Raw genomic sequence first — 23,031 nt, 5'->3', positions numbered from 1 at the left:
AAAGCAGCTTCCATTCACAAACAAGGATGGGGCATGGGTCACCACTTTGTCAACAAATGCCTGAGCAAATTGTCGAACAGTTTAAGAACAACATTTCTCAACGAGCTATTGCAAAGAATTTAGGGATTTCACCATCTACGGTTCGTAATATCATCAACAAGTTCCGAGAATTTGGAGAAGTCACTGCACGTAAGCAATGATTTTACGGACCTTCAATTCCTCAGGCGGTACTGCATCAAAAGGTGTGTAAAGGATATCACCACATGGTCTCAGGAACACTTCCGAAACCCACTGTCAGTAACTACAGTTTGTCGCTACATCTGTGAGTGCAAGTTAAAACTCTACTATGCAAAGCGAAAACCATTTATCAATAACACCCAGAAATGCCGCCGGCTTTGCTGGACCCGAGCTCATCTAAGATGGACTGATGCAAAGTGGAAAAGTGTTCTGTGGTCTGACGAGTCCACATTTCAAATTGTGTACGTCGTGTCCTACAGACCAAGGAGGAAAATAACCATCTGGTGCAAAGTTGAAAAGTCAGCATCTGTGATGGTATGGGGGTGTATTAGTGCCCAAGGCATGGGTAACTTACACATCTGTGAAGGCACCATTAATGCTGAAAGGTACATACAGGTTTTGGAGCAACATATGTTGCCATCCAAGCAACGTTATCATGGACACTGCTTATTTCAGGAAGACAATGCCAAGCCATGTGTTGCAACAGCGTGGCTTAATAGTAAACGAGTGCGGGTACTAGACTGGCCTGCCTGTAGTCCAGACCTGTCTCCCATTTGAAAATGTGTAGCGCAATATGAAGCCTAAAATACCACAACGGAGACCCTGGACTGTTGAACAACTTAAGCTGTACATCAAGCAAGAATGGGAAATAATTCCTCCTGAAAAGCTTCAAAAATGTGTCTCCTCAGTTCCCAAACGTTTACTGAGTGTTGTTAAAAGGAAAGGCCATGTAACACAGTGGTGAACAAGCCCCTGTGCCAACTTTTTTGCAATGTGTTGCTGCCATTAACTTATAAGTTAATGATTATTTGCAACAACAAAAAAATAAGTTTCTTAGTTCGAACATTAAATATCTTGTCTTTGCAGTCAATTCAATTGAATATAAGTTGAAAAGGATTTGCAAATCATTGTATTGGGACAAGCGGTAGAAATGGATGGATGGATGGATGGATGGATGTAGTATTCTGTTTTTTTTTTTACGAATTACACAACGTTTTGGGTTTTCTAGATAATAACATGTTTTGTTTACCTTGGTGTGTGTTTTATTCTGACTATTATTACGGTCATGATTAACATATTAAAGGCAAAATCTTGGTATCCGTTTGATACCACCTCTCATCAGTAATGTCCCCCCTACAGTGTACTGGCTGTATGACACGCCCCTTTTCTCGTCCTCCGCACCCCGTCCTTGCACGTGCACACACGCACAGTCGCACACGCACACACTAGTAGTTTGACTGTTCTGTCAAGCCATCATCAGTCGGACGAATTCAACTTTATTCTTCTGGACAACATCTCTTATGTATCTTTTCTTCGAGTTTATCCAGTTTGTCGGTAAGTTTTCATCCTTTTGTTCGCGTTTAATCGTGCCTACTTCATCCGCGTGACGTCACAATTTTCTCTCCGTGTTCTTTTGTGCCCATTAAGCAATCAATCGAGATTTAAATACTCATTTCCGTTATAAAAGCTCTTAAAACTGTGAATGCAGTTTGACTCTGGCGTTTATTGATATAATTATGTTAAGTATGTGAAACACAGTACTAAGGTAGAGTGTTGTTACTTGGTTTAATGTCATTTTGACATCAAATGTAACCAGCTAAAATTGACACGTGTTAGCAATAACGTAAATTAGGGCTACATTCCATTGTGCTTTTAGCTCCTATTATTTATTTTAGTGCTCACATGCATGTATGTCTATTTTAGACATATTAATGTATTAATATTATATATTAATGTTTGTTTCTCTGCTTGTGATGTAGTATAATTATGTATGGGACAAAATATACTTACCACTCAAGTACTGTACAATACTTCCACCACTTACCTTTTCTTATTAAGACAAATATTATTTATCCATCCATCCATTTTCTACCGCTTATTCCCTTCGGGGTCGCGGGGGGTGCCATGGAGCCTATCTCAGCTACAATCGGGCGGAAGGCGGGGTACACCCTGGACAAGTATATGTATTTAATATTTGTTTGCTTACTATGGTTTATTATTTATTAATTATTTATTAGTTCACTGTTCTGTTACAGAGAACAAGGAAATTGGATAAAATTGCTATAGTATAAAAAGGGGTAGGATTGAAAATAAGCTCTGCTTCTTCCTACTCCTTTTCGGACGTGCTGCAATGAAACAACTGGAAATGTGTGATGCTTTACGTTGTATTGTATGCATGTTCGAAATAAACTGAAACTGAACTGAACTATATTTTTAGATAAAATAACTTCAATGTATCTTTTTAATATTTGATTTGATTGATGATGCACTTTGTCATTTTTGTGACAAATATATCTGCAGGTTGAACGGGGAAATTCAGCATGCACTCTTCGGGGTTTAGTTTCTGGCGAGGAAAGGTGATTTAGATGTGATGTTAATGTCCTTTAAGTTTGGGCAAAACTACAAATGTTGGTATTGACAATGCAAATATAGGGTTGTATTGCTGATTCTAAAACCGACACTTTTTACTTGAATTTTTTCACGGTCGTTGAATGGTTTTCTGATTTTGCCTTTAATTTGTTGATTACCAGAAAGACAAAGATTTTAGGCAAACATTATTTGTATCAACAAACTTATGTTTGGAGAATGCAACAATATATAAATACAAAAAAATATATAAGACAAAGTAACAATATCAACAAAATAATACAATTACAGTAGTATCTTAACTCATGAGCATAATTGGTTCTGTGACAGCTGCTCTTAAGTCAAAACACTTGTATCGCAAATCAATGTCTCCCATTGAAATCAAGTGAAATTAATATAAATGGTGCTTGCCACCTAAAACAGCACTATTCATATGTAACATGCCTTTTTTTTTTAAATAACTTTCAGATGAGAAATATTGTATAAAAACAATAACATAGAATGTACTACAAACATCTACAGTAGTTTTATAATGTAATGCAATAATAATGTACAGCATTCACCCTGGAGAGTGGACTTCTACGGCATCTCCTTCCAGCTGCTTCTCTGTCAAACACACCATCAGGAGCTTTTCCATATTTTCATGGATACATTTGTGCCCTTTAGATATTATTTTAACATATTTAGCTGGGGTTGAACTCATTCTGCTTCAGCATGGTGCAGACTAGCAGTGATACGCTCAAATTGCTTTGCCCAGTTGGGTAGACGCTCCCCTTCAAATGTATGATTGCTTTTTTTAATTCAATGAATATCATCTGTTTTCTTCTCAGCGCTTTCTTCATTCCCATGGTGAAAACAAAGTTATGTTGATCTCTAGATATAAGATAGAAAGTAGCTTATAGGAGTAAGACCAAATGTTTTGAGCATATCTTACGGGGTTCACTGTGACATTTGCTATGCCAACTAATGTTACTCAAATTTTTGCTTGTAACTTAAAGCATACGAATTAGCAGAGAGACAGCTCTTACATCAAAACACTCTTAAAAGGGCCCTATTATGCAAAACAAACTTTTCTAACCTGATGGTACCTGCTTATGTATATTTGGGATCCCCATAAGTCCCGAAAATGTAAAATCAAAGCCTGGCGGTATCACAGAGATATTTGTACAATAATCTTGCCTTTTTTCATACTTCTGGCAAACGAGCTGTTTAGAATTCGGTCTGTCCTGTGACGTTTTATGTCCTATCTTGTCAATGGATATTTCCATATATGGTAAAGTTTTACCCAGAGAGCTTAGCGCGAGTCCGCAATTGTATTCTGGGCTGTAGTCAATAAGCACCTTCTTTTTAACTATCCTCTTGTTGTGGGGCAGATTTGCTCGTAAATGCACATCTATCCGCCGCTGTTGCCATTTCTAATACAAAGTAGCGTATAGTTGGAAATTATATCTGTCAGTAGACACCGCCATTGAAGCGCTAAAAACTAAGACGATGACGGGGAGAAGACGCTGTCGAAGTGGAACCAAGTAAATAGGACCGCCTACAAAATGGCACATCTTGAAGAGACAGTCAGAAAGCAGCTTTCATTTATGCACAATTTTGACCAAAGAACCACTATTACATGTTATGTAGACCACAAGGAAGGGATTTTAAATGTGGAAAAAAACATATGGCTAATGGGGATACTTGTTACTCATTGTTAAATTGTGGTACTACTGTATACATTGTGTTACATACAATTGCATTAATGGTAAATAGTGCAAATTAAGTAAACGACAGCATAAACATTGTTTGGCTTTCATTTATATCCTTCAGCTTTTTTCCCCAAAGGGATATTTGGGACGACAAACAGAAAATATGGGTCTCATCATGCTAGATACTAGTAACATTTGGGTATCGACACTATCAATATTTTTTGATCTGCCCACTCTCTAACATCCATTCTGTGAAGAACTGCCCTGGGGTACACTGCCACTCAAACGTAACCATTTCCTCAAAGAAGCAAATTATTATTTTGACAGAATTGATTATTTTGGAATCTTTCTCTTGCTTTCTATTAAGAAAGGTGGCAGTTGTCATATGTAACTGTCGGGGAGCAATTCCAATAAAGTTGGCTACGCTATGGGAAACACTGGACTTGTTGAGAGCGTCTTCTCAGCTTTCTGTCATGAAACTCATCCCACTTGCCGACATATTTATACACCACAAGCAGCGGCATCAGCAATATATCTACATTATTATATCCCTGCTGCAACCGTGCTGTGAACTTTGATTTTCCAAATTAATTATAGGTTGCAACATGACAAAAACTAAAATCAATCGGGATGCACTGAGAGTTGGGGGACCAAGTTGACATTTGGTAGCCTTGAGGTGTTTTAATTAGTGATTGTTGGGGGCAGTGCCCTTTTTGAGTCCTACAACCTGCCAGCATACCATAAAGGAGGCCACAGTGCGAAATACCACACACATGCGCACATACACGTGCACTGACAGAGCTTGCTGGAAAAAGCCAATAGACAAACATGCCCAATCAATAAAAACATTGCTCACCGAATGACTTGCTGCAGTCACTGTTGCACACTTTGTGTGTCAATGTGTGTAAGCAACAGTGTGTGTGACAGAGTGGGTGTACAGTACAGTACCCTACATCCTCCTTCAGTGTAGACTGTCGTATTTCCTGCTTCTGTGTAAAATCAGCCAGATTTTTTTTTGTGCCGCCCTTCTCCTAGACACAACACAAATCAAAACGTTTGATTAACAGCGAGTCCGTGTGTGTTTTTCCCCCTTGCAACGGAAGATTGACATTCCTTAGAGGCAGGACCCTTTGTGACCTTTCAGTGTCATTGACGCAACTAGGACGGGGTCAGTTGTAGAGGTGCGAACTTTGAATCCGAGTGCTGTATTTGTTTTCACACCACTGGACTCGCTAACCATTTTTAACAACAAATGGTCAAACTTCAGTCCCTTGGCAACACCTCACCAAAGGAATTTGCCGCATTTTAAAATAGAAGTAAAGGCATTAAAAGGATATTGCTTATGATCATGTTAGTCTTATTTACAATTTTTTCTTTACATGCTTTCTTGGAAAACTCCTTTGTACAGTATGTCCGTGTCTTCACCATTGCTTATCCAGAAATTGCTTTCTTCAGCCTTATGATTGGCTAAAACGATCTTACTATTTTGCCACCTGTTGCTTTGGCATGTGCTTCACAGCCTGTGAATGTGTTTTGTGAAAATAGTAAAAGGAGAAGAGACAAGTAGATTAAAAGCAAAAGCAGTGTATTGCCATTATTAAGTGGAGATTGGGAACGGGGATTCAAGCTGGAACTATAAATGCTTCACTTAAGGCATTAATTTTATTTACCAAAATAAAATACAAATTATTCACATTGTTTAAACTGTAACATTTGCAATTGTCTGTACTGTTGCACTTTTAAAACACTTAAACTATGTGTACAAAGTGCAGCCTAGGGCCATTTTTGGCCCACAACTTATTTTTTGTTGCCCTCTGCTTATTTAAAAACAAAAATGTATTCATTTGTTTTGTCACCCATAGCACAAAGCGTAAATAACTTTTTTTTTTAAATGCAGTGTATTGACCTACATTCGATGTGGATCAAGTCCGTCCACATCCTTCCTATCAATATTTTTATTTTACTTAAAAAGTATTCAATGGGAGAATTATGACGTTTAAAAAAAAAAAATGTTTACACAAAAGTTAAACAGTTTTATGTTTAACATGTTTCCGCCTTAGTGTACCAAAAATAAACAGAACCGAACTGAACTGTGATCATATATCATAATGTATATAATATGAATTTGTTTGGGTCGGATAAAATTGCATCTTTTTCTCCTGGTGAGGCTAAAACTCACAACGTCAGCAATTCTCAGTAGTCGTCGTTATAAACTACTCTGTCTTGGAAAACCACGTGGTCTCCAATTATACGTCTTTTTTGGAATTGTACGTCTGAAAACCTCAGAATTGTTCATGCCTTGACAACAAAATCATATACAATAGTGTAGCTACTGGTAAAATATAACACAGTAATGCCTAGCATGCAATATTTTATTTTTTTTAGATCATGTTTAAGACTGAAGTTATGCCTATTGCAGAATATTATGATTCTAAGTACACAGAAAGTAATAGCCCAAAGCTGATTAACGCCTCTCAAACTCAGCATTCGATAATAGTTTCTCTTTTCAGCTGCCTTTGACTTACAACTGAAGTGAAAACGTCTTTTGTGGATAGTGTTAGCAAGCAAGACTGATTGAATGTAATCTAATTGAGCACATACTGTATGACTTTAATCTTGCTATTGTGCCTGCACCACGTTTTCATTTAACTTAATATCAATGACCATCTTGTTGTGATATTGTTCCAGAATGTTCTGTTGAAAACAAGTATCAAGTAGATGAAATTAAGTTTATTTGTTTTGATTCAACAAACAGCAAAGCGAGTCTGGATATTTGAGGAGTTAAACATGTTTTCTTGACCAAAAAAGAAGTGTTGCCCTTGGATTCAAAATGTGCGTGAATGGTGAAAATAGAAACATTGTAGACGGCTAAAGGCTGAGTGTAAAAAATGCTGCCTTATCTTGAATGTTTGTTCACCTGGTTAGCTGGGTTACCGCCTGAAGGACGTCAGGGGGAGAAAAAAGTCCACTGATGTTGAACCTACAGCAGAGTCAAGGATTTTAGCACCGCAGTCATTCCAAAAGGGTTTGTGTGAAATGTGCTTTAACTCAAAAGACAGCAAAGCACAAACAAGAAGACAATCTTAGGCAACTTGCATAAAGAATTATATATGTGTGAGGTTCTGAAAAAAGTTAGGCGAGAGAGTCATAAATGTGTGTATTTTTTTTAAATCAACACCAAGCTTAAGATAAGATGTTAAATGGTCATAAACATAGACTCCCTTAATTGATGCTCAGGAATGTGTTTGCTCATAAACTGACATCTACTACTAAACAAAGTAGTACCGGACACAGTGACATGGAATCAGAAGTTGTGTATTCTGGTTTTCTGTTGCATTATGGAACATCACAGTTATACAGTTCTGAAAAGGAGTAGGTAAAAGCACAGACAAAATGTTCCGTAACTCTGCCAAAGTAGCTAAAAAACTCACTGTTGAATTTTCATGAAAATAGATTATACTGTATGAATGTATCATTGATGAAGAGGCATACATTATAACCAGTTGTGAAATCCATGAATTTATCACAATGCACAGAAGAGCGCTCATGCAAACATATGTACTATTTGTTAATGATGGACAGATGTTATCACCAACTGCAATTCTTTCTTTCCATGTAATATGGAAAACAATGGAGGGATACTAAGGACTTACAGTACATTACATGCCAGGAAAATTATTTCTACTGCTTGATGTGCTTTTTAAAATTATATTTAGATATAAATATAGGATTAAAAAAAAAATTTAATTTACATGAGTTAATGCATTGGACTGCCCTATTTAACAGTAAAAGTAACAGCAACTGATTAGACCCTTCTTTCCTGGTAGTATCACAAGTTGGTTTGGCCTCGTTACTTCAGGTCCTAAAATGCAAAAAAGACTGCTTTGAACCTCTGGATAGGCAGCCAGAGAGACACACTCTCAGGAAATTACTCCAGCAGTATTAAAATATTGAGATATAAGATAAGTGAGACACACTGTATTGCTCTGTATTAAATACAAAGTACATATACAGTTCAATGTGGTGGGACATAAAGTCTCCATTCCATTTCCTTTCTCTCTCTTCCTGTCTTGACAGGAGCCAAAGTAGCCAGACCCGTGTCCTTTAAAAGTGCATATTTAAGGGCAACAGAGATGAAGATTTAGAGGATTATCCTGGGTATGTCCGAGACCCGCACACCCCCCAGGCAGGCCGCGACAAGGATTATAGCATTAAAGTCATTACTGTATGTTTATAAAGCCTGCTGGTGCTTTATAGGCTATTTATCTGACACCCGAAAGTGCGGGCTTCTGTGTTTACGTGACTCTGCAAACACATAAACAAGTACAAATGAGAGCCGGCACTATTTGGCCCGGGGGTTTGGTGGGGGCAACTGCCTCTGTGTTGCTGTGGTCAAAGGTCTTTCAATGGATTACAGGCAGAGACGATGCATCAGAGCTTCCCGTAAGCACACAGTCAGGGTAATTAACAACCCCATGTGTGTTCCCCATAATCCAGTAGGTTATCAACTAAACCAAACCTTGATATGGCATTTTTTGACTCTGAACGCCCCGTAAGTTGCGATCATGGGAATGTGCTGAAGGACCCTTTAAGCCTATGCCATCTCAGCTTCAACATGTGTCCCATTCTATTGTTTAGCTTGGCCTGATACAGCTGCGATCAGTGCTGGTATGTGGCGTGTTTCTCCCCCTCGCTCTGCTTCCAGATGCCCTTCTTAAAAAATGCCAGCCAGGGGAAGTGGAGCGAAGAGCTCTGCGACTGCGGTCAGCTGCAAATGAGAAAGACTGGACCTGGACCTGACGTAGTCCCCATCTCTTAAACCATCGCAAGTCATTAATGAAACCAGATGAGGCCATGCCTGTCTCCTGTGCTAAAACACTTTTAAAGAGAACCAGAAGGCCCTTATGTTATCAAAATATTTAGGAATTGGCTATCCATTACTGCTGCTGGCAAAGAACAGTACATGATAAAAGGACAATTTCCTACAACATACAATATTAAACTGTCAAAAGCTAGCTCTTTTGGGTAACGTCCATGACGGTTGAAACAAGACAAATACAAGAAGAAATACCTTTTACGTCTAGGAAGTACAATCGCAGACTGTTTAATTCACAAGGGAGTGACTTTTCGTCTAAATTTAGATTCTTCCAGACCAGTCGACATTTGGAGCGTAGAATAATACAAACAAAAGGCAGACTTGCAGAGGACATATATGCACAAGGAATCAACGTCTCAACTGCCACAACATTAACTGTTAATGCCACCTCCTTCTTCCTCCTGCCTCCATTTTAAAGATAGCCCTTCTCTCTCTATTTGTGCTCTCCATAGATGGTTCTACGGCGAGACCACAGAACCATTTGCAGCTGGACTGGGACCTATTTCTGAGCTGATGTCGACAAAGCTGAAGCGAGGGAAACCAGGGACTTGACTGCAGTCCAACTGGCGAGGCTTTTCCCAGAGACAACTACACAGTGTTTTCTGCAATTTATGACGGTTTTACTCTGCCAGCTCGGCATAACGATGACCAGCAAAGAGCGGCATGGATTATGTCTTGCACGTGATAAACATAGATAATGTTCAAGTGAAGTATTTGGTCAACTTTTTAGTCATTTAGACTACAAGCATTCAAATCTTGGAGAACTTGGTCAAGGTTTTTGAAGGTTCATATTTTGCAGTTGAGTTTGAATTCTTTTAAAGACCATTTCCATTCTATACATACTTTTTATAGTTAAGGCAAGTGAACATGAATCTGCAAGAAAAGCTCTCGGGCCTGAAGGGTCTGGTCACACACTCTCAAAGCAAACGGCGCTTTAAAGGCGACCTCACAGTGGACATGATCAGCCCCCCTCTGGGTGACTTTCGCCACACGATGCACGTTGGCCGCGGCGGTGATGTGTTCGGGGACACTTCCTTCCTCAGCAACCATGGCGGCTCAACCAATGGGGGCAATGGCGAAACGGAGTCAATGTCTACACCGGACAATAAGCTTGGAGCGTATTTCTCCAGGAAACTGCAACAAATCCGCAGGGGCTCTGACAACCGACCCAGGGAGGTATCCAAGGATGCGGGACTGCCACCCCCGGCCATTTCTCCTATTATCAAGAATGCAGTCTCCCTCCCAAGGCTGGACGTGGATATGTGTAATGGGAGTCCCGTCACCAAGGTGCTTTTTCCAAGTTCTCAAAGCACGCCAGGAGAAAGGACAAGTTCTTATGGTGAGCATGGCAAAACACTGGGGAAAAACTTTTAGAAAGAAAAAAAAAATGTTTTCAGTATTTCACTAATCATATTTTCAACTTAGTTGTTTGATAACTTCATTGGCAATTATTATATTCAAATTGGCATCATAACGCCTCCTCTGTTTGATGCATGTTCCTAAGTCGCTGCTGTGTAAGTGACAGGAAGAAAAACTCTGACTCCACGACCCTTTTCTAAGGGAGAAATACTTATATACTCTACCGGTCAAAAGTTTTAGAACACCTTATTTATAGCAGTAAGTATGTCCAATGGTACTATAAATGTTACTACGGCGTTTACATACGTTGCCATCAATGTTACTGTTGTTGTAACTAGCTACAGTAAGGTCCAGATGTCTTTTGAACGTGACACTTTTTTCTTTAATGGTTTTGGCTCTACAGTACACACAACCATAATGGATTTGAAATAAATACTGTAAATCAATAAACAAAATTAGCATGTGATTAAGAGGTTTGATAAAAAAAATATATAATTTAGAAATGAGAACTACATTATTTATGTAGATAACATCCATTTCATTTTCAGTGATTCATGACATAATTGTAAATATATTAAACTTGTTTATACTCATAATTTAATGATCTCCATGGGCTTCTATTACTGCTATGGATTTTCATGTTGCTAATATTTTCACCAATGTGTGTACTTATAGCTTTAATTACTAAATGGTAAATTACATTATTTTGTAACAGCTCTTAAAGTTAAAAGTCTACACTTCAATCGCTAGCTAGCTAGCTAGTGAAATGTAAAAAAAAAAAACCCCACCATAGTCTTACTGTATTGAGTATGTGTTTGTATTATTCTTGTTGTTAGGAAGGGGTTGAGGTTTGTTGGAAATCATTTTTAAAAAAAATAGCAAAAACCCACGCGGAGTCATACTTTGTGTATCATGTGACAAGACCCCATGACAAATTGATGAAAACAATATTCAGCATTGACAGTGGATCAGGTTACATGAAATGCAGCAATCGTAGTGATACATACGCTCATTTGCCACAGCTCTCTAGAACTTATAACTTCTGCTGACATTTGTAATAATGTTACTGTGTGGTTGACTCCTCGGGCTCTCATTAGCAGCAGTCTGTTTACAGCACCTTAAATAAAGTCGCTGAATTCATCTTCCCGGCACCAAACAGTCCGTGAAGTGACCACTACCACCACATTATGTGGTCATATTATGTTTAAAAAAGACATGCCTGTGCAATAACAACAATGCCAGACCGACTGAATTGACTTTTTACAATGTGTGAATAGTGTCAGTGTCTGGTGAGGCCGCTAAGGAATAAAATGCTGAAAACAGACCTGCTGCGGAGTCTAGTGTGTGTTGGAGCCATCTACCACCACTACCACCGTACTTAAACTACCTCACATTGAAATAACATCAACATCACCCACTGGGCTACATTGTTGAATAAGACCATTTGCGTCCGTCACAAATTTGAATACATCAAGATAGACATTGTAGAGCAGTTAATTTCTAAAAAGTAAAGTATTGGAGAACATTGTCCTTTTTTTAAGTACAGTCATCCCTTAATCATTGTGGTTAATTGGTTCAACGATAAACAACTTTCCACTAAGTAGGAATACATTATTAGAAATTAAAAATGTTAATAACTACAGCATAAAAAACTGTTACCTACATTTTAAATCTGTTTTTCAACATTATGAGACCCCGCTAGACGTGAAATAACACCCTTTTAGTCACTTTTACACTCTGAATCTAATATAATAACGCTTCCTTAGGCAGAACCAATCAGTGGCCACGATACCAAACAACGAGATCTGATTGGTTTAATCTAGTGGCCAATACTGTAGTATTGACAGTTTTAGTTAATTTAGCCATTTTTTGCATTAAAAATATTAATTTACCACATTTCTTTAGAATATGCTTTTTAAAAAAGCACCAAAAAATCTGCAATGTGGTGAAGCCGGAATATTAGAAGCACGATGCTGCGAGAGACGAATGCACCATATATTTTGCCCTAGAAAAAAGTTTGAAAAAGTAAGGTCGTCCAGAGATTTGTGCATGCAAACTAACAGATGGTGCCAATCAGCTTCTACCCGTACAAGTCAGAGCTTTTCTTCCTGTCACTCACACATATGTGACTTAGGGAGATGCAGCTGCAACAGAGACCCTTTAAAAAGAACTATGATGATAGTTGAACACAACCACATTTTTTTTGTCTTTTAGAAATATGATCATTTTTAGTCTGTTAGTTCACTGATAGTGAAAAATATTTAAAAAATATAGAAAAAGAGAGGCTGTCTTATATTCAGGTTACTGTGGTAGTTCATGCATGAATCCTAATGACAAATATGATGCATATATAGTACAAACCCGCAATTTAGTTAAAAACTGTTGCAGCGATCTGAACCATACCAAGAGTCATTCTAGTTTGCAATTGTGCATTGTTTTCTCATAAGCAGTGAAGATCAGAGACGCCATTTAAAAAGCCCCAAAACATCTTAACTGGAAACTCCCACAGTCATCTTTAAACACCACCAAATCCCAGAATAACGCCTATGATTACGATTGGATGAAACGATAAATCCCAGTTGCTAAACAAAGTAAAACACACAACTGAGGGTCAAACGAGTTAACGCAGCAAAGACTAGGCGACAACGTGTATGGCTGCAGTAAATTCATCCATGGAGTCTACTCAACGATTTAGACAGATTTTCCCCAGATGCTGTTATGAATCACCTTGGCTCGCTATCAGCAGCTCCTGCACTGATAAACAGCAGCCATCCAGACACGACAGGCAATAAACTGTTGGAGTCTGTGTTTAAATGACCCGCATTGACACCAGACTCATGCTTCACGCTGCGTACGTGTGTGTATATACGTGTGTGTACACATCAACTCCTTAAAGACTTTCTCACAGACACGTTGTTACATTTCAAATGTCAAACGGTAATTATATGCCTTAATGTATACGTCAGGGAGGGGCCTTTCAGCAGATTTAGTGTACTATAATTATGTACAAGGTCACATAAAGCACTGTTAGACCATTACCACGACATACAGTGCTGCTGCACTCATTTTGGTTATAATGGCAGAAGAGTGAATGAGACAGGATATGTGATATGTTAGCCTCATGGCAATGTGACAATGATGACTGAGAAGAAACTACATAAAAAAAAGTTTGCAGGCTTCAGTGTGAGACAGGTTGATGGTGTGTACTGCCCCCTGTTGGAATTATTGGCTAAATAATGCTAGAACAGAGTTGTATGGTATGAGTTACATTCGGAGTTTATCGGCAGTTTTGCCAACTGTTTTTACCCAAAATGTTGTAAAGCATGACATGGCAAAAAAAATTGTGAAAACAAATTATAAAATTAGATGCAAAAATGAAAACAACAACAGTCACAGATGCACACAAACTTTGGAAACATGATGCTGATTATTTTATATGTATATAAATATAATATAGGTCATATTACATAAATATGAACAATATAAAAAAAGACAAGCGTTTTTACTTTTGAAAAAAATTAATGATGTGAATTTTAAAGATTAAAATTAATATCAAACAAAAAACTTTTTTTTTTAAATATCAAATATCCCCTATTTTATTCTTGAACAATTTTACATTTCTCAATAGTATATTACAAGTCTGTTGACAAAAATCTATGCTGACTTGTTTTATTATTCCATGAATTTTGAGCAAGTGTATGGTCCATACTGTACTATTAAAGATATTCAACGGAGTAGAGACAGATATAAATAAAATTTGCATGTATAAGTACATCTTTTGTACATATTACATGCCTCGATGCTGGAATTTAGATAGTTTAAAAGGGCTTTTAGTAAACCATTCTGGGTAATGAGTTGCGCACTTTTTTTTACATATAAATATGACGTAGTTTTGCATAACAGAGGATCTTTTTATCCAATGATTTTGGTATGGTAAAGGTTGAATGTGAGAGTTTGCATGAAATTTGGCATTCAGTTTAAGTCCATCCAAAGTTTTTGGTCCACTTTGCATAATTCAATCGGAGCTTGTTCATGCTTTACAATTTTCCATTGAATTATAAAATGAAGTGATTTTTAGTAATGTTCATGTTGTGTCTTCTTCAGGTTTGGAATCTGGCTTTGTCACTCTTCCTCGTCTGTCCCGCTCTGAGCGCCAGCAGCCCTCCATCTCCAACCCCGCCCCTTGCTCCTCCCATGTGCATCGCGGCTCTCTGACCGCCCCCACCGACGCCAATTTATCCACCGGCGCTACCACCGACCGCAAGTTCACCGCCTTCTCCGATTCCCTCGGCTCCCTGGACACCTTTAACTTTGACCTGGGCCCCTCCCTCATGAGTGAAGTTTTCGGCTTACTTGAGGGAGACAATCCGGCCTGGGAGAGAGATGACATGGGGTCGGCGTGGGGGCTCACCAACGAGGGATCGGAGATGGACTCGGCCACAATCTCGTACGTGGACTCCCTGCTGAGAGAGGACTGCGTGGGCGGGAAAAGTCCACACGTCACAGAATGGGATGACGACGACGTGGAGGTGAACGGAACGCCGATGTCTGGGGGACTAGCAGATACGCCGAGAGGAGGGTCACCCGAGCAAGCCAGTTTGGGCGTGAAAATGGAGAGTGAGCGCTTCCAGAGTGCTGCCGATGTGCTCGCACGCCATTATGGAGGTCAGGGCCTCTGGAAGGGACACGGCAGGGTGGAGGCGGCAGATTCTGAGATGAGGAGCGTGGGGCAGCTGAAGAAGAAAGTATCCTACAGCTACACGGATGAAGATGATGATGATGAAATCAAAGTCTGACAGGGTATAACACTTAACTCAAAATAGGATTGAATTCTAACTAAACCAATAATCTCAACCTCAACAACTGGATTCTTTATTTATACAGTGGAACCCGCTTATGTTAAACAACTCATGTAATTACTTAATTCGACGTTGACCATTTTTAGGTCTTGTGGAAAAATGTTGTAGTCTTCATTATTGCTAAGCCACAGCGTCACTACCAACTAGTTAAAGCATTAAAACGTGCGGACAGTGACTTCCTGTTCAGAGCAAAATACAATTCAAAATAAAAGCATGGAGTCTACACCAACTTTTAATTTTGTAGCTTGTTAACCACGGTAATAAATATTTTTGCACGTACGAAAGTTTTATTCTTGTCGTAGTCAAAACATACAACACAATTACTGTACTTTACGGACAAATTATAAACCCTGCGGATTATTGCTGGATTGCAATCACGTGACCTAGAGGAACTTTCTGGTTTCAGGCGATAGTCTAGAGTCCTATTAGGCTACTGTTTATTTACATGCATCAGTGCAAATTTACCGGTAGGTGTATTTTGAAAGATTTAGAGGCAAATATACAAATAATCTTTAAAAAATAATAAAATGGGATGGAATGGATTAATACACTCTTAAGAAAAATATTTTTTGAAAGATTTAAACCATTCATCATAACCAGACGTTACTGCTCGCTACGACCTCACTTCCTTGGACACACACGGATTTAGAGAAGAAAATACTTAATTTTTTTAGCAAACAGCTAAATTATGGATTGGATTTGGCAAAGAAATCAAACTGTACTAAAATGATCCACAACTGTTCGACTTCAAAGTGTTTACAAAGTACAAGGAATAAGAATCCTGATAAACATACGGTATTGAACTTTATATCAAAAAGAATAGAATAGAAGATTTCTATGTGAATATAATATCACAACGTACTGGTATATTTCTGCGGCTAATAATCTGTTGCAAATTTAGTGGGTGCGGTTTATATGCCAGTGCGGTTTATAGTCCGAAAACTACAGTACGCGTGTAAAAGATTGTAATGCCAGCAGAATGACGACAAGGCAACGTCTTTGATTGACATCTCGAAAACAGCGGGGTTGGTTGTCACACTAACATCTTACCCTTAAATTAAATAAATGAATTGGGATCAGAGCTCACTGACATAGTCTTCTCTGGAATAAGACGGCTGAACATGAGATAAAAACTTCTTGTATTTTCATGTTAAATTGTAAATATTCAGCTGCTCAGTGTTTGTGTTCTGGACTTTTACAATATAATCAAAAACAGTTGCCTATGCAGATTGTGTAACAACGCTATTATATGTTTACGTTCAGCGTCACAAGCGGCCCACTGAAGGCAGTCATAGTCAATAAAAACGAATTTGACACCCTTGGTTTAGAGTGTTGTTAGCTAGATAACTAGTTGTCACGCGGTTGTTAGCCTTGATACTGGCAAAAAGTTCCAGTTGTAATTGGTTGTCACGTACTTATCGTACATATTACATACTGCATACACAAGGCTGGCCTACAGATGTGTAGGCATACAGATGCATGTTTTACCTTTTATTTAAAATATTTTTACCATTAAAATAAAATTGCGTCAACCATTCCTACCATGAGGTAGCTGCTTGTCAACATGTGTTGGTGTGTCATTGACAGTTTTTTACCTCTTTGTTACGAGTTGTAATATGAGACAGATGAACATTTACATCCAGCCCTTCAATTTAAATTAGAAATGATTATTGAAAGATGTTTTGATGAGCAATTCACACCAAAGTAAACGGTGTGACAACCAACCCCGTTCTCGTGAACCGAATATGCAAGACGCACTCCACATGTCGCTACACAATGCGCAAAGACTATGTCACTTCCTGTCGACTTATTTCGATCAGTCATTACGTTTGTGTACGCGGTCACTGTCACCTGGTTTAAAAATGTGTGTTGTTCTTTATAAAACACTACATACAAAACACATCACAGCTGAGAACCACACATAATACTCATGACGCAATACAAAAGCAGAAGAACCCACATGAAAATATGCACAAATGGAGGAAAACAATGTCAACAAAGTGAAATAGGTTTAAAACTCCTTTATTAGCGTTCATTCTCTTTTAGATATGGCTAAAGTCTCAAGAAAATGTACACGCAATGCTTTGTTTTGATTTGGGCTCTGTCGACTTATGCCTACATCGGTCTGAGGGACGTTGAGATAAGCGAGTTCCACTGTACTTTATAATGATGCAACAAGACTTTGGCTGAGGAAACACTAATGTCACTGCACATATAAGTCATGCCATTCAATTTATACGCTAAACTTCCACCTGCATGACAGGAGTACTTTGCACTTGTCTTAAATCTATAACGGAACAAAATGAACACAAACAGTGAGTTGAAGGAGGCCATGTGTCCCAGGCCTAAATTCAGAGAGGGATGGCCATCCAAAGTCACTTTTATTCCAGACTTTTTGACTCATATCAGTTGATAATCCTGCAATATGATATGACCAATACGAGTAGTATGTAATGCAGACCTTTTATAGAAATACTATGTGCTCCTTTAATGAAGAGGAACTTGTATATGTTTTAATAGACAAATCATATTTCCTGTTATTTACTTCCTATACAAATGTACATGAAAATATCAACTGACCTCCCCTATAAATATGTACTTACAATATAGCACCTTCAGTCCAAGTTTTATATGTAAATATTCATCTCAGTGAGAATATAATGCAAAGTTCTTTGATTTCAGGAGTTCAAATTTGGCTAAAAGGCTAATTAAAGCTATAAGTGTAGTTTACAATATTCAACCACATATGAGATACTGAATTTGAGGCTTTTATTAGCAATAAGTGTAAAAAATATATTGAACACGTTCTCGAAATTATTCATTCTCTTTATTTGAACTACTGAAATAAATGAATTTTTTCAAAATATTCTAGCTGGATGAGAGACTCGTGTAAACATCACACTATGATGTCATTCATTGGAAATAAACATGCTTTTTTTTCAACGTGGTGGAGACATTATGGGCCAGGAGCCGAAATAAATATTTGATGTCAAGACTTTGTAGACTTTATTAACTGATATGTTGAAACCTTTTTTGTTAACTAACTTATATCAAATAAATACATAGCAATGAACTCAAACAATACCACAGTAAATGTGCAAACTTGATAGCGCACGTAAAGCTGACCTACTAAGCTTGCGCGCAGAGGATTGTGTCTCCCAAATGAGCAAAATAGCGAGCGCAATCTATCATTATAGTAGAATTGGAGATGCAAATATAATAATTTCTTCCTTGCAGTGTGATTTACCAAGCCTGAAACCGTTTCGCATCTATGTTAAGCAAGTTGGAAATGTGTGTGCAAACCGGCACACAGTTCAGCACAAATGGGTGTAAGAAAGCATTATGATGAATAATGCAGAGAAACTATTACGCACATTTGGAGTGTCAGAAATAAAACATATTTGACATATCAGCTTTTTGAAAATGTAACATAAGGGGCTGATTTTACGGCATTCATTTGTTTCTATAAAAACACTTCTAGCGACATGCATTTTCTTGCGTCTGGATCATTCCAGACACACCATCAGAACACTCTGGTGCCTCCCAGAGCGCACCTTCGGCCTGCTAGTAATAAGTTCTGTTGTCTGCATTGAGCTTCGATATAACCCAGAAAAGAAGGTACACATTATATTTGTGTGCTGCATGTTTCATAACATAACAAACCACTACAGATTGGAGCATATAATGCAATGGGTGTGCAGTAAATGAGTGTTTCCATGGTGACAGCCGGTATACATATTTAAATTGGCCAGGTTTGCACCACAGTCCTAGACACGCCCACTAATAGTACACGTCACTTAGAACTTATTTGGATTTTAGTACAACAGGCCCTATGTGGACAAAAGTAGTGGTACACCTGACCATTTTGAAATGGAACACTGTCTTTGTCCATTCATGCAGAACATTTGCGAGGTCAGAGAGAAGGTCACGTTCCTCCCAAAGGTGTTTGGATACAGTTCTTCCACACCATACATCTCAGGGAGCGATGTACACATTTAAGACATGTGTGTCAAAATCTCATCTTACTGTGCCTCTGTGGACTGCAATGCAGGGGGACGTGGCGGAGGGCAGTTTGGGGCTTTAACGGCAGGCTTTTTAAACGGCAGCTTTTTGAGGCCAGTAGGTTGAGCTGGAGGCATCATACCCGCAAGTGCCACAGGGGCCCGTGGCTTCGGCGGCTCCGGCGCTTTGTTGGCTTTTCTCACACTGATGTTTCTCTTTGCTGCGGGCGAGAGGCAGGAACACACAAAACAACTGATTAGGGAGCCACTAAAACAAGTATTGTGCTTGAAGTGTAGCGTCGTCCTGCATTATGCTTCTTCAGCTACATGAGAGGAGTTGGTGACTACATAAAGTAAAAGGAAGTCAGCGGTTAGAGGAAGTGTGTGATATGTTGGTAGAGTGAGACTTCCTGTTGTCTTATGAATGAGCTGCGTATGTATCTGCCTTCTGTAGACGTGCACATTATGAGGAAAAGGCTGATGTGTACACGATAGAAGTGAAGGAAGAAAACTGCCAGATATATTAAATTTGTTTTAAATCCTACTCTGGACTCCAAAGGCTTCAAGTTGATTTCATATTGCAAATAATTTTTTTGACTCACGTTTGTTTGGTGTGATCCCCACAACTGCTTTGGCGGAGCATGGAGGGGCCTCTGAAATATTCTCCGACTGGCTCAATTGTTTCTGGGCGTGGTCCCTGCTCGGTCCTTGGCTGGATCTCACAGTTCTAGGATGCAGCGTCGGGCTCTGGTTTGACGGGGCGGTTGCTGCCTCGGATGCGGGCCCGCTCCACACCGAGCGCCAAGCAGAACCGGCTTTCACAGACGAGACGCTATCTTGAGAGGACACACTGAATGGAGAATGAGGTGATAAAACCTTCCGACATGAAATCATGCCTGCTGGGTGATGTACAGCACCTGTTGTTCTTGGAGAGAGGGTGGTGGTAGGAGGACGAGGAGGCTGTGGAGGCACAGGACACTGTTCTGCTCAGCGGCGTCGGTTTGGAGACGGAGGACTGGACTAGAGGATCATCTTGGACCTCTGGAAGCTCTGGGACCTCAAAGGACACCTCTAAACAAACATTTAGGACAATATTTGTAACTTCACTCCTGCAATACATTAGTCTGTCATTGATTACTTCATCATATTCAACTCAATTGTTTTGGCGGCCACATTTTGGTGTATTTATTGTAGAACAGGGGCGTCAAACTCATTTTAGATCGGGGGCCACATGGAGAAAAATCTACTCCCAAGCGGCTGGTAAAATCACGGCACGATAACTTAAAAAAAAAGACAACTTCAGATTGTTTTCCTTGTTTAAAAAATAGAACAAGCACATTCTGAAATTGTACAAATCACAATGTTGTTGGTTTTTTTACACTTACATGTTGCGGTTAATAGTATTCTATCTTTATTTGATATTTTCTGAAAAAATATGTGATAGTGTTCATCAGTCAACTCATTAGTGTTAATTTTCAATGAAATTGAAAAAAGTTTCAAAAAAATGATATCAAATTAAAGTTAAAGTTAAAGTCCCAATGATTGTCACACACACACTAGGTGTGGTGAAATTTGTCCTCTGCATTTGACCCATCCCCTTGATCACCCCCTGGGAGGTGAGGGGAGCAGTGGGCAGCAGCGGTGCTGCGCCCGGGAATCATTTTTGGTGATTTAACCCCCAATTCCAACCCTTGATGCTGAGTGCCAAGCAGGGACGTAATGGGTCCCATTTTTATAGTCTTTGGTATGACTCGGCCGGGGTTTGAACTCACAACCTACCGATCTCAGGGCGGACACTCTAACCACTAGGCCACTGAGTAGGTGGCCTAGTGTAGCATCATCTACAAAGATACAACAAATTGCTGTTGCGACATCCAGTGGACACATTTAGAACAGCAGTTTCTTTCATTCAAAAATTTCATGTTAATTTTTATACTTAGCAAACTCATCTCGCAGGCCGGATAAAACCTGTTTGAGGGCCTGATCTGTGCGTTTGACACCCCTGTTTTAGAGTTACAGAGGTGCTTTATAGCAGTGGTCCCCAACCACCGGGCCGCGGCCCGACCGATCGTTACCGGGCCGCAGAAGAAATTAAAAAAAAAATAAAAAATTATTTTTATTAAATCAAAATAACAAACACAATATATACATTATATATCAATACAGTCTGCAGGGATACAGTCCGTAAGCACACATGATTGTATTTCTTTATGAAAAAACAAAACAAAACAAAACAAAAATGTTAAAATGTCACTACAAAGATCTGCCAATATGTTTACAGTGGTCCAAGTTCCTCTATACAACAGGAGCATTTTTGTGTTTTTAGAAATGTGCTGCAAAAATATTTGTCTCCCAAATTTTTAAATCAACTCGCACCGCCAGTTGAATAGTCCTGCACTACAAAAACGGTAAGTTGTGAAACAGGTCGTTTGTTTTAACAGACGCTGCAAGAAAAGTATTATTCAAATTTTATGTTATTCTGGTCTTGTGGAATTATTTCTAATAATTAAGCACAACATTATTCCTACACAGTTTGAGTTCAAGTTATTTTTTAGTAGGTGTTTGAAGCTGGAAATTAAAATGATAAAATAACAATAAAATATAAGCCATATATTTTTTTTTTTACATTCTAAAAAATATGCCACACCCTGATCTTATCGGACAATTTTGATGACCTTGGTCATTGCTAGCAAAACTTATTAAAACAAAAAATCATCTCTTCAAACGTTTTTGTGTCGTTTTGAATGGAGGATCAAAAAGAGGGACATTTTTGAATAAGTATTTAAATGTGTCATTCATTAATTGATTAATAATTGGAATTAAATACATACATGTGGTTTTAAATGTGTCAATAATGTTTTCAATGTAAGCATTTAATTAATCATTTGAATATGTAATCAACTGTTAAATAAATCTAGTATTTATTTCAGGATTTAATTATTAATTGATTAATTAATAAATTAATAAATTAAAAAATTAATTAATTATTGTTATTATTGTTATTATTATATCAATCTGTCAAACTCAGCCATCAAAGTAAGTGGATATCTTAGTCCAATGATTGCTTTGGTTTGAAGCCTGGAACTTCAGAAGTCTTTCAAAACATGGCGGCTAAGGATGACACTCAAATGGGACAAAGTTACATGAATACATCTTTAAATAATTACTTAAATGTGTCATTAAGTTATTGGAATTACAATTAAGTACATAATTGTGTTATTAAATGTGTCATTAATTTTTCTAATATGAAATACTTTTAATTATTTAATCATTGAATTCATTAATTCAATATCTAATTCAAGAGTTTATGATTTCACTATTTCATAATTAAATTCATTATTTCATGACTGTTTTACCTTTGATGGCTTAGTTTGACGGATACAATAAATATATACATGAGGCTTCCTCACAGGTTCATGAAATACTTATAAAAACTAAATAATTAAATATTTAAATTGAACATTTATTAAATTGTTAAATAATTAAATTATTAAATAATTGACAATTTTAGTAATTATTTAATTGTGAAATAAATAATGAAATTGTGGGAAAAGTAGATAATTATTAAAATGTGAAAATAACTAAATGAATAGTTTGATACATTTTACATTAAATTAAGTAATGACACATTTATGTAC

At 38.1% G+C, this 23,031-nt stretch overlaps 2 protein-coding genes across 2 annotated transcripts in view; one reads left to right on the top strand and one right to left on the bottom strand.

Moving 5' to 3' along the window:
* The first annotated feature begins 1,439 nt into the window (after positions 1-1,439).
* On the top strand, positions 1,440-18,385 carry cdc42ep1a (CDC42 effector protein (Rho GTPase binding) 1a). Its single transcript, XM_061967329.1, has 3 exons — positions 1,440-1,572; positions 9,627-10,513; positions 14,638-18,385. The coding sequence occupies exons 2-3, from the start codon at positions 10,042-10,044 to the stop codon at positions 15,327-15,329; spliced, it is 1,164 nt and encodes a 387-aa protein (XP_061823313.1). The 5' UTR covers positions 1,440-1,572; positions 9,627-10,041; the 3' UTR covers positions 15,330-18,385.
* Positions 17,708-23,031, bottom strand: part of sh3bp1 (SH3-domain binding protein 1) — a 20,243-nt gene continuing 14,919 nt past the window's right edge. The window contains exons 16-18 of the mRNA XM_061967328.2: positions 20,311-20,464; positions 19,996-20,243; positions 17,708-19,614 (exon numbers count right to left, since the gene is read on the bottom strand). Of these exons, the coding sequence (XP_061823312.1) occupies positions 19,415-19,614; positions 19,996-20,243; positions 20,311-20,464 (602 nt within the window). The 3' untranslated portion in view covers positions 17,708-19,414. The remainder of the gene's footprint in view (positions 19,615-19,995; positions 20,244-20,310; positions 20,465-23,031) is intronic.

The sequence above is a fragment of the Nerophis lumbriciformis genome, linkage group LG11 (genome assembly GCF_033978685.3).
Source record: "Nerophis lumbriciformis linkage group LG11, RoL_Nlum_v2.1, whole genome shotgun sequence".
In the NCBI taxonomy this organism is placed as follows: Eukaryota; Metazoa; Chordata; class Actinopteri; order Syngnathiformes; family Syngnathidae; genus Nerophis; species Nerophis lumbriciformis.
Note: the sequence above shows the minus strand (reverse complement) of the source record. Positions and strands in the feature narration are given on the sequence as shown.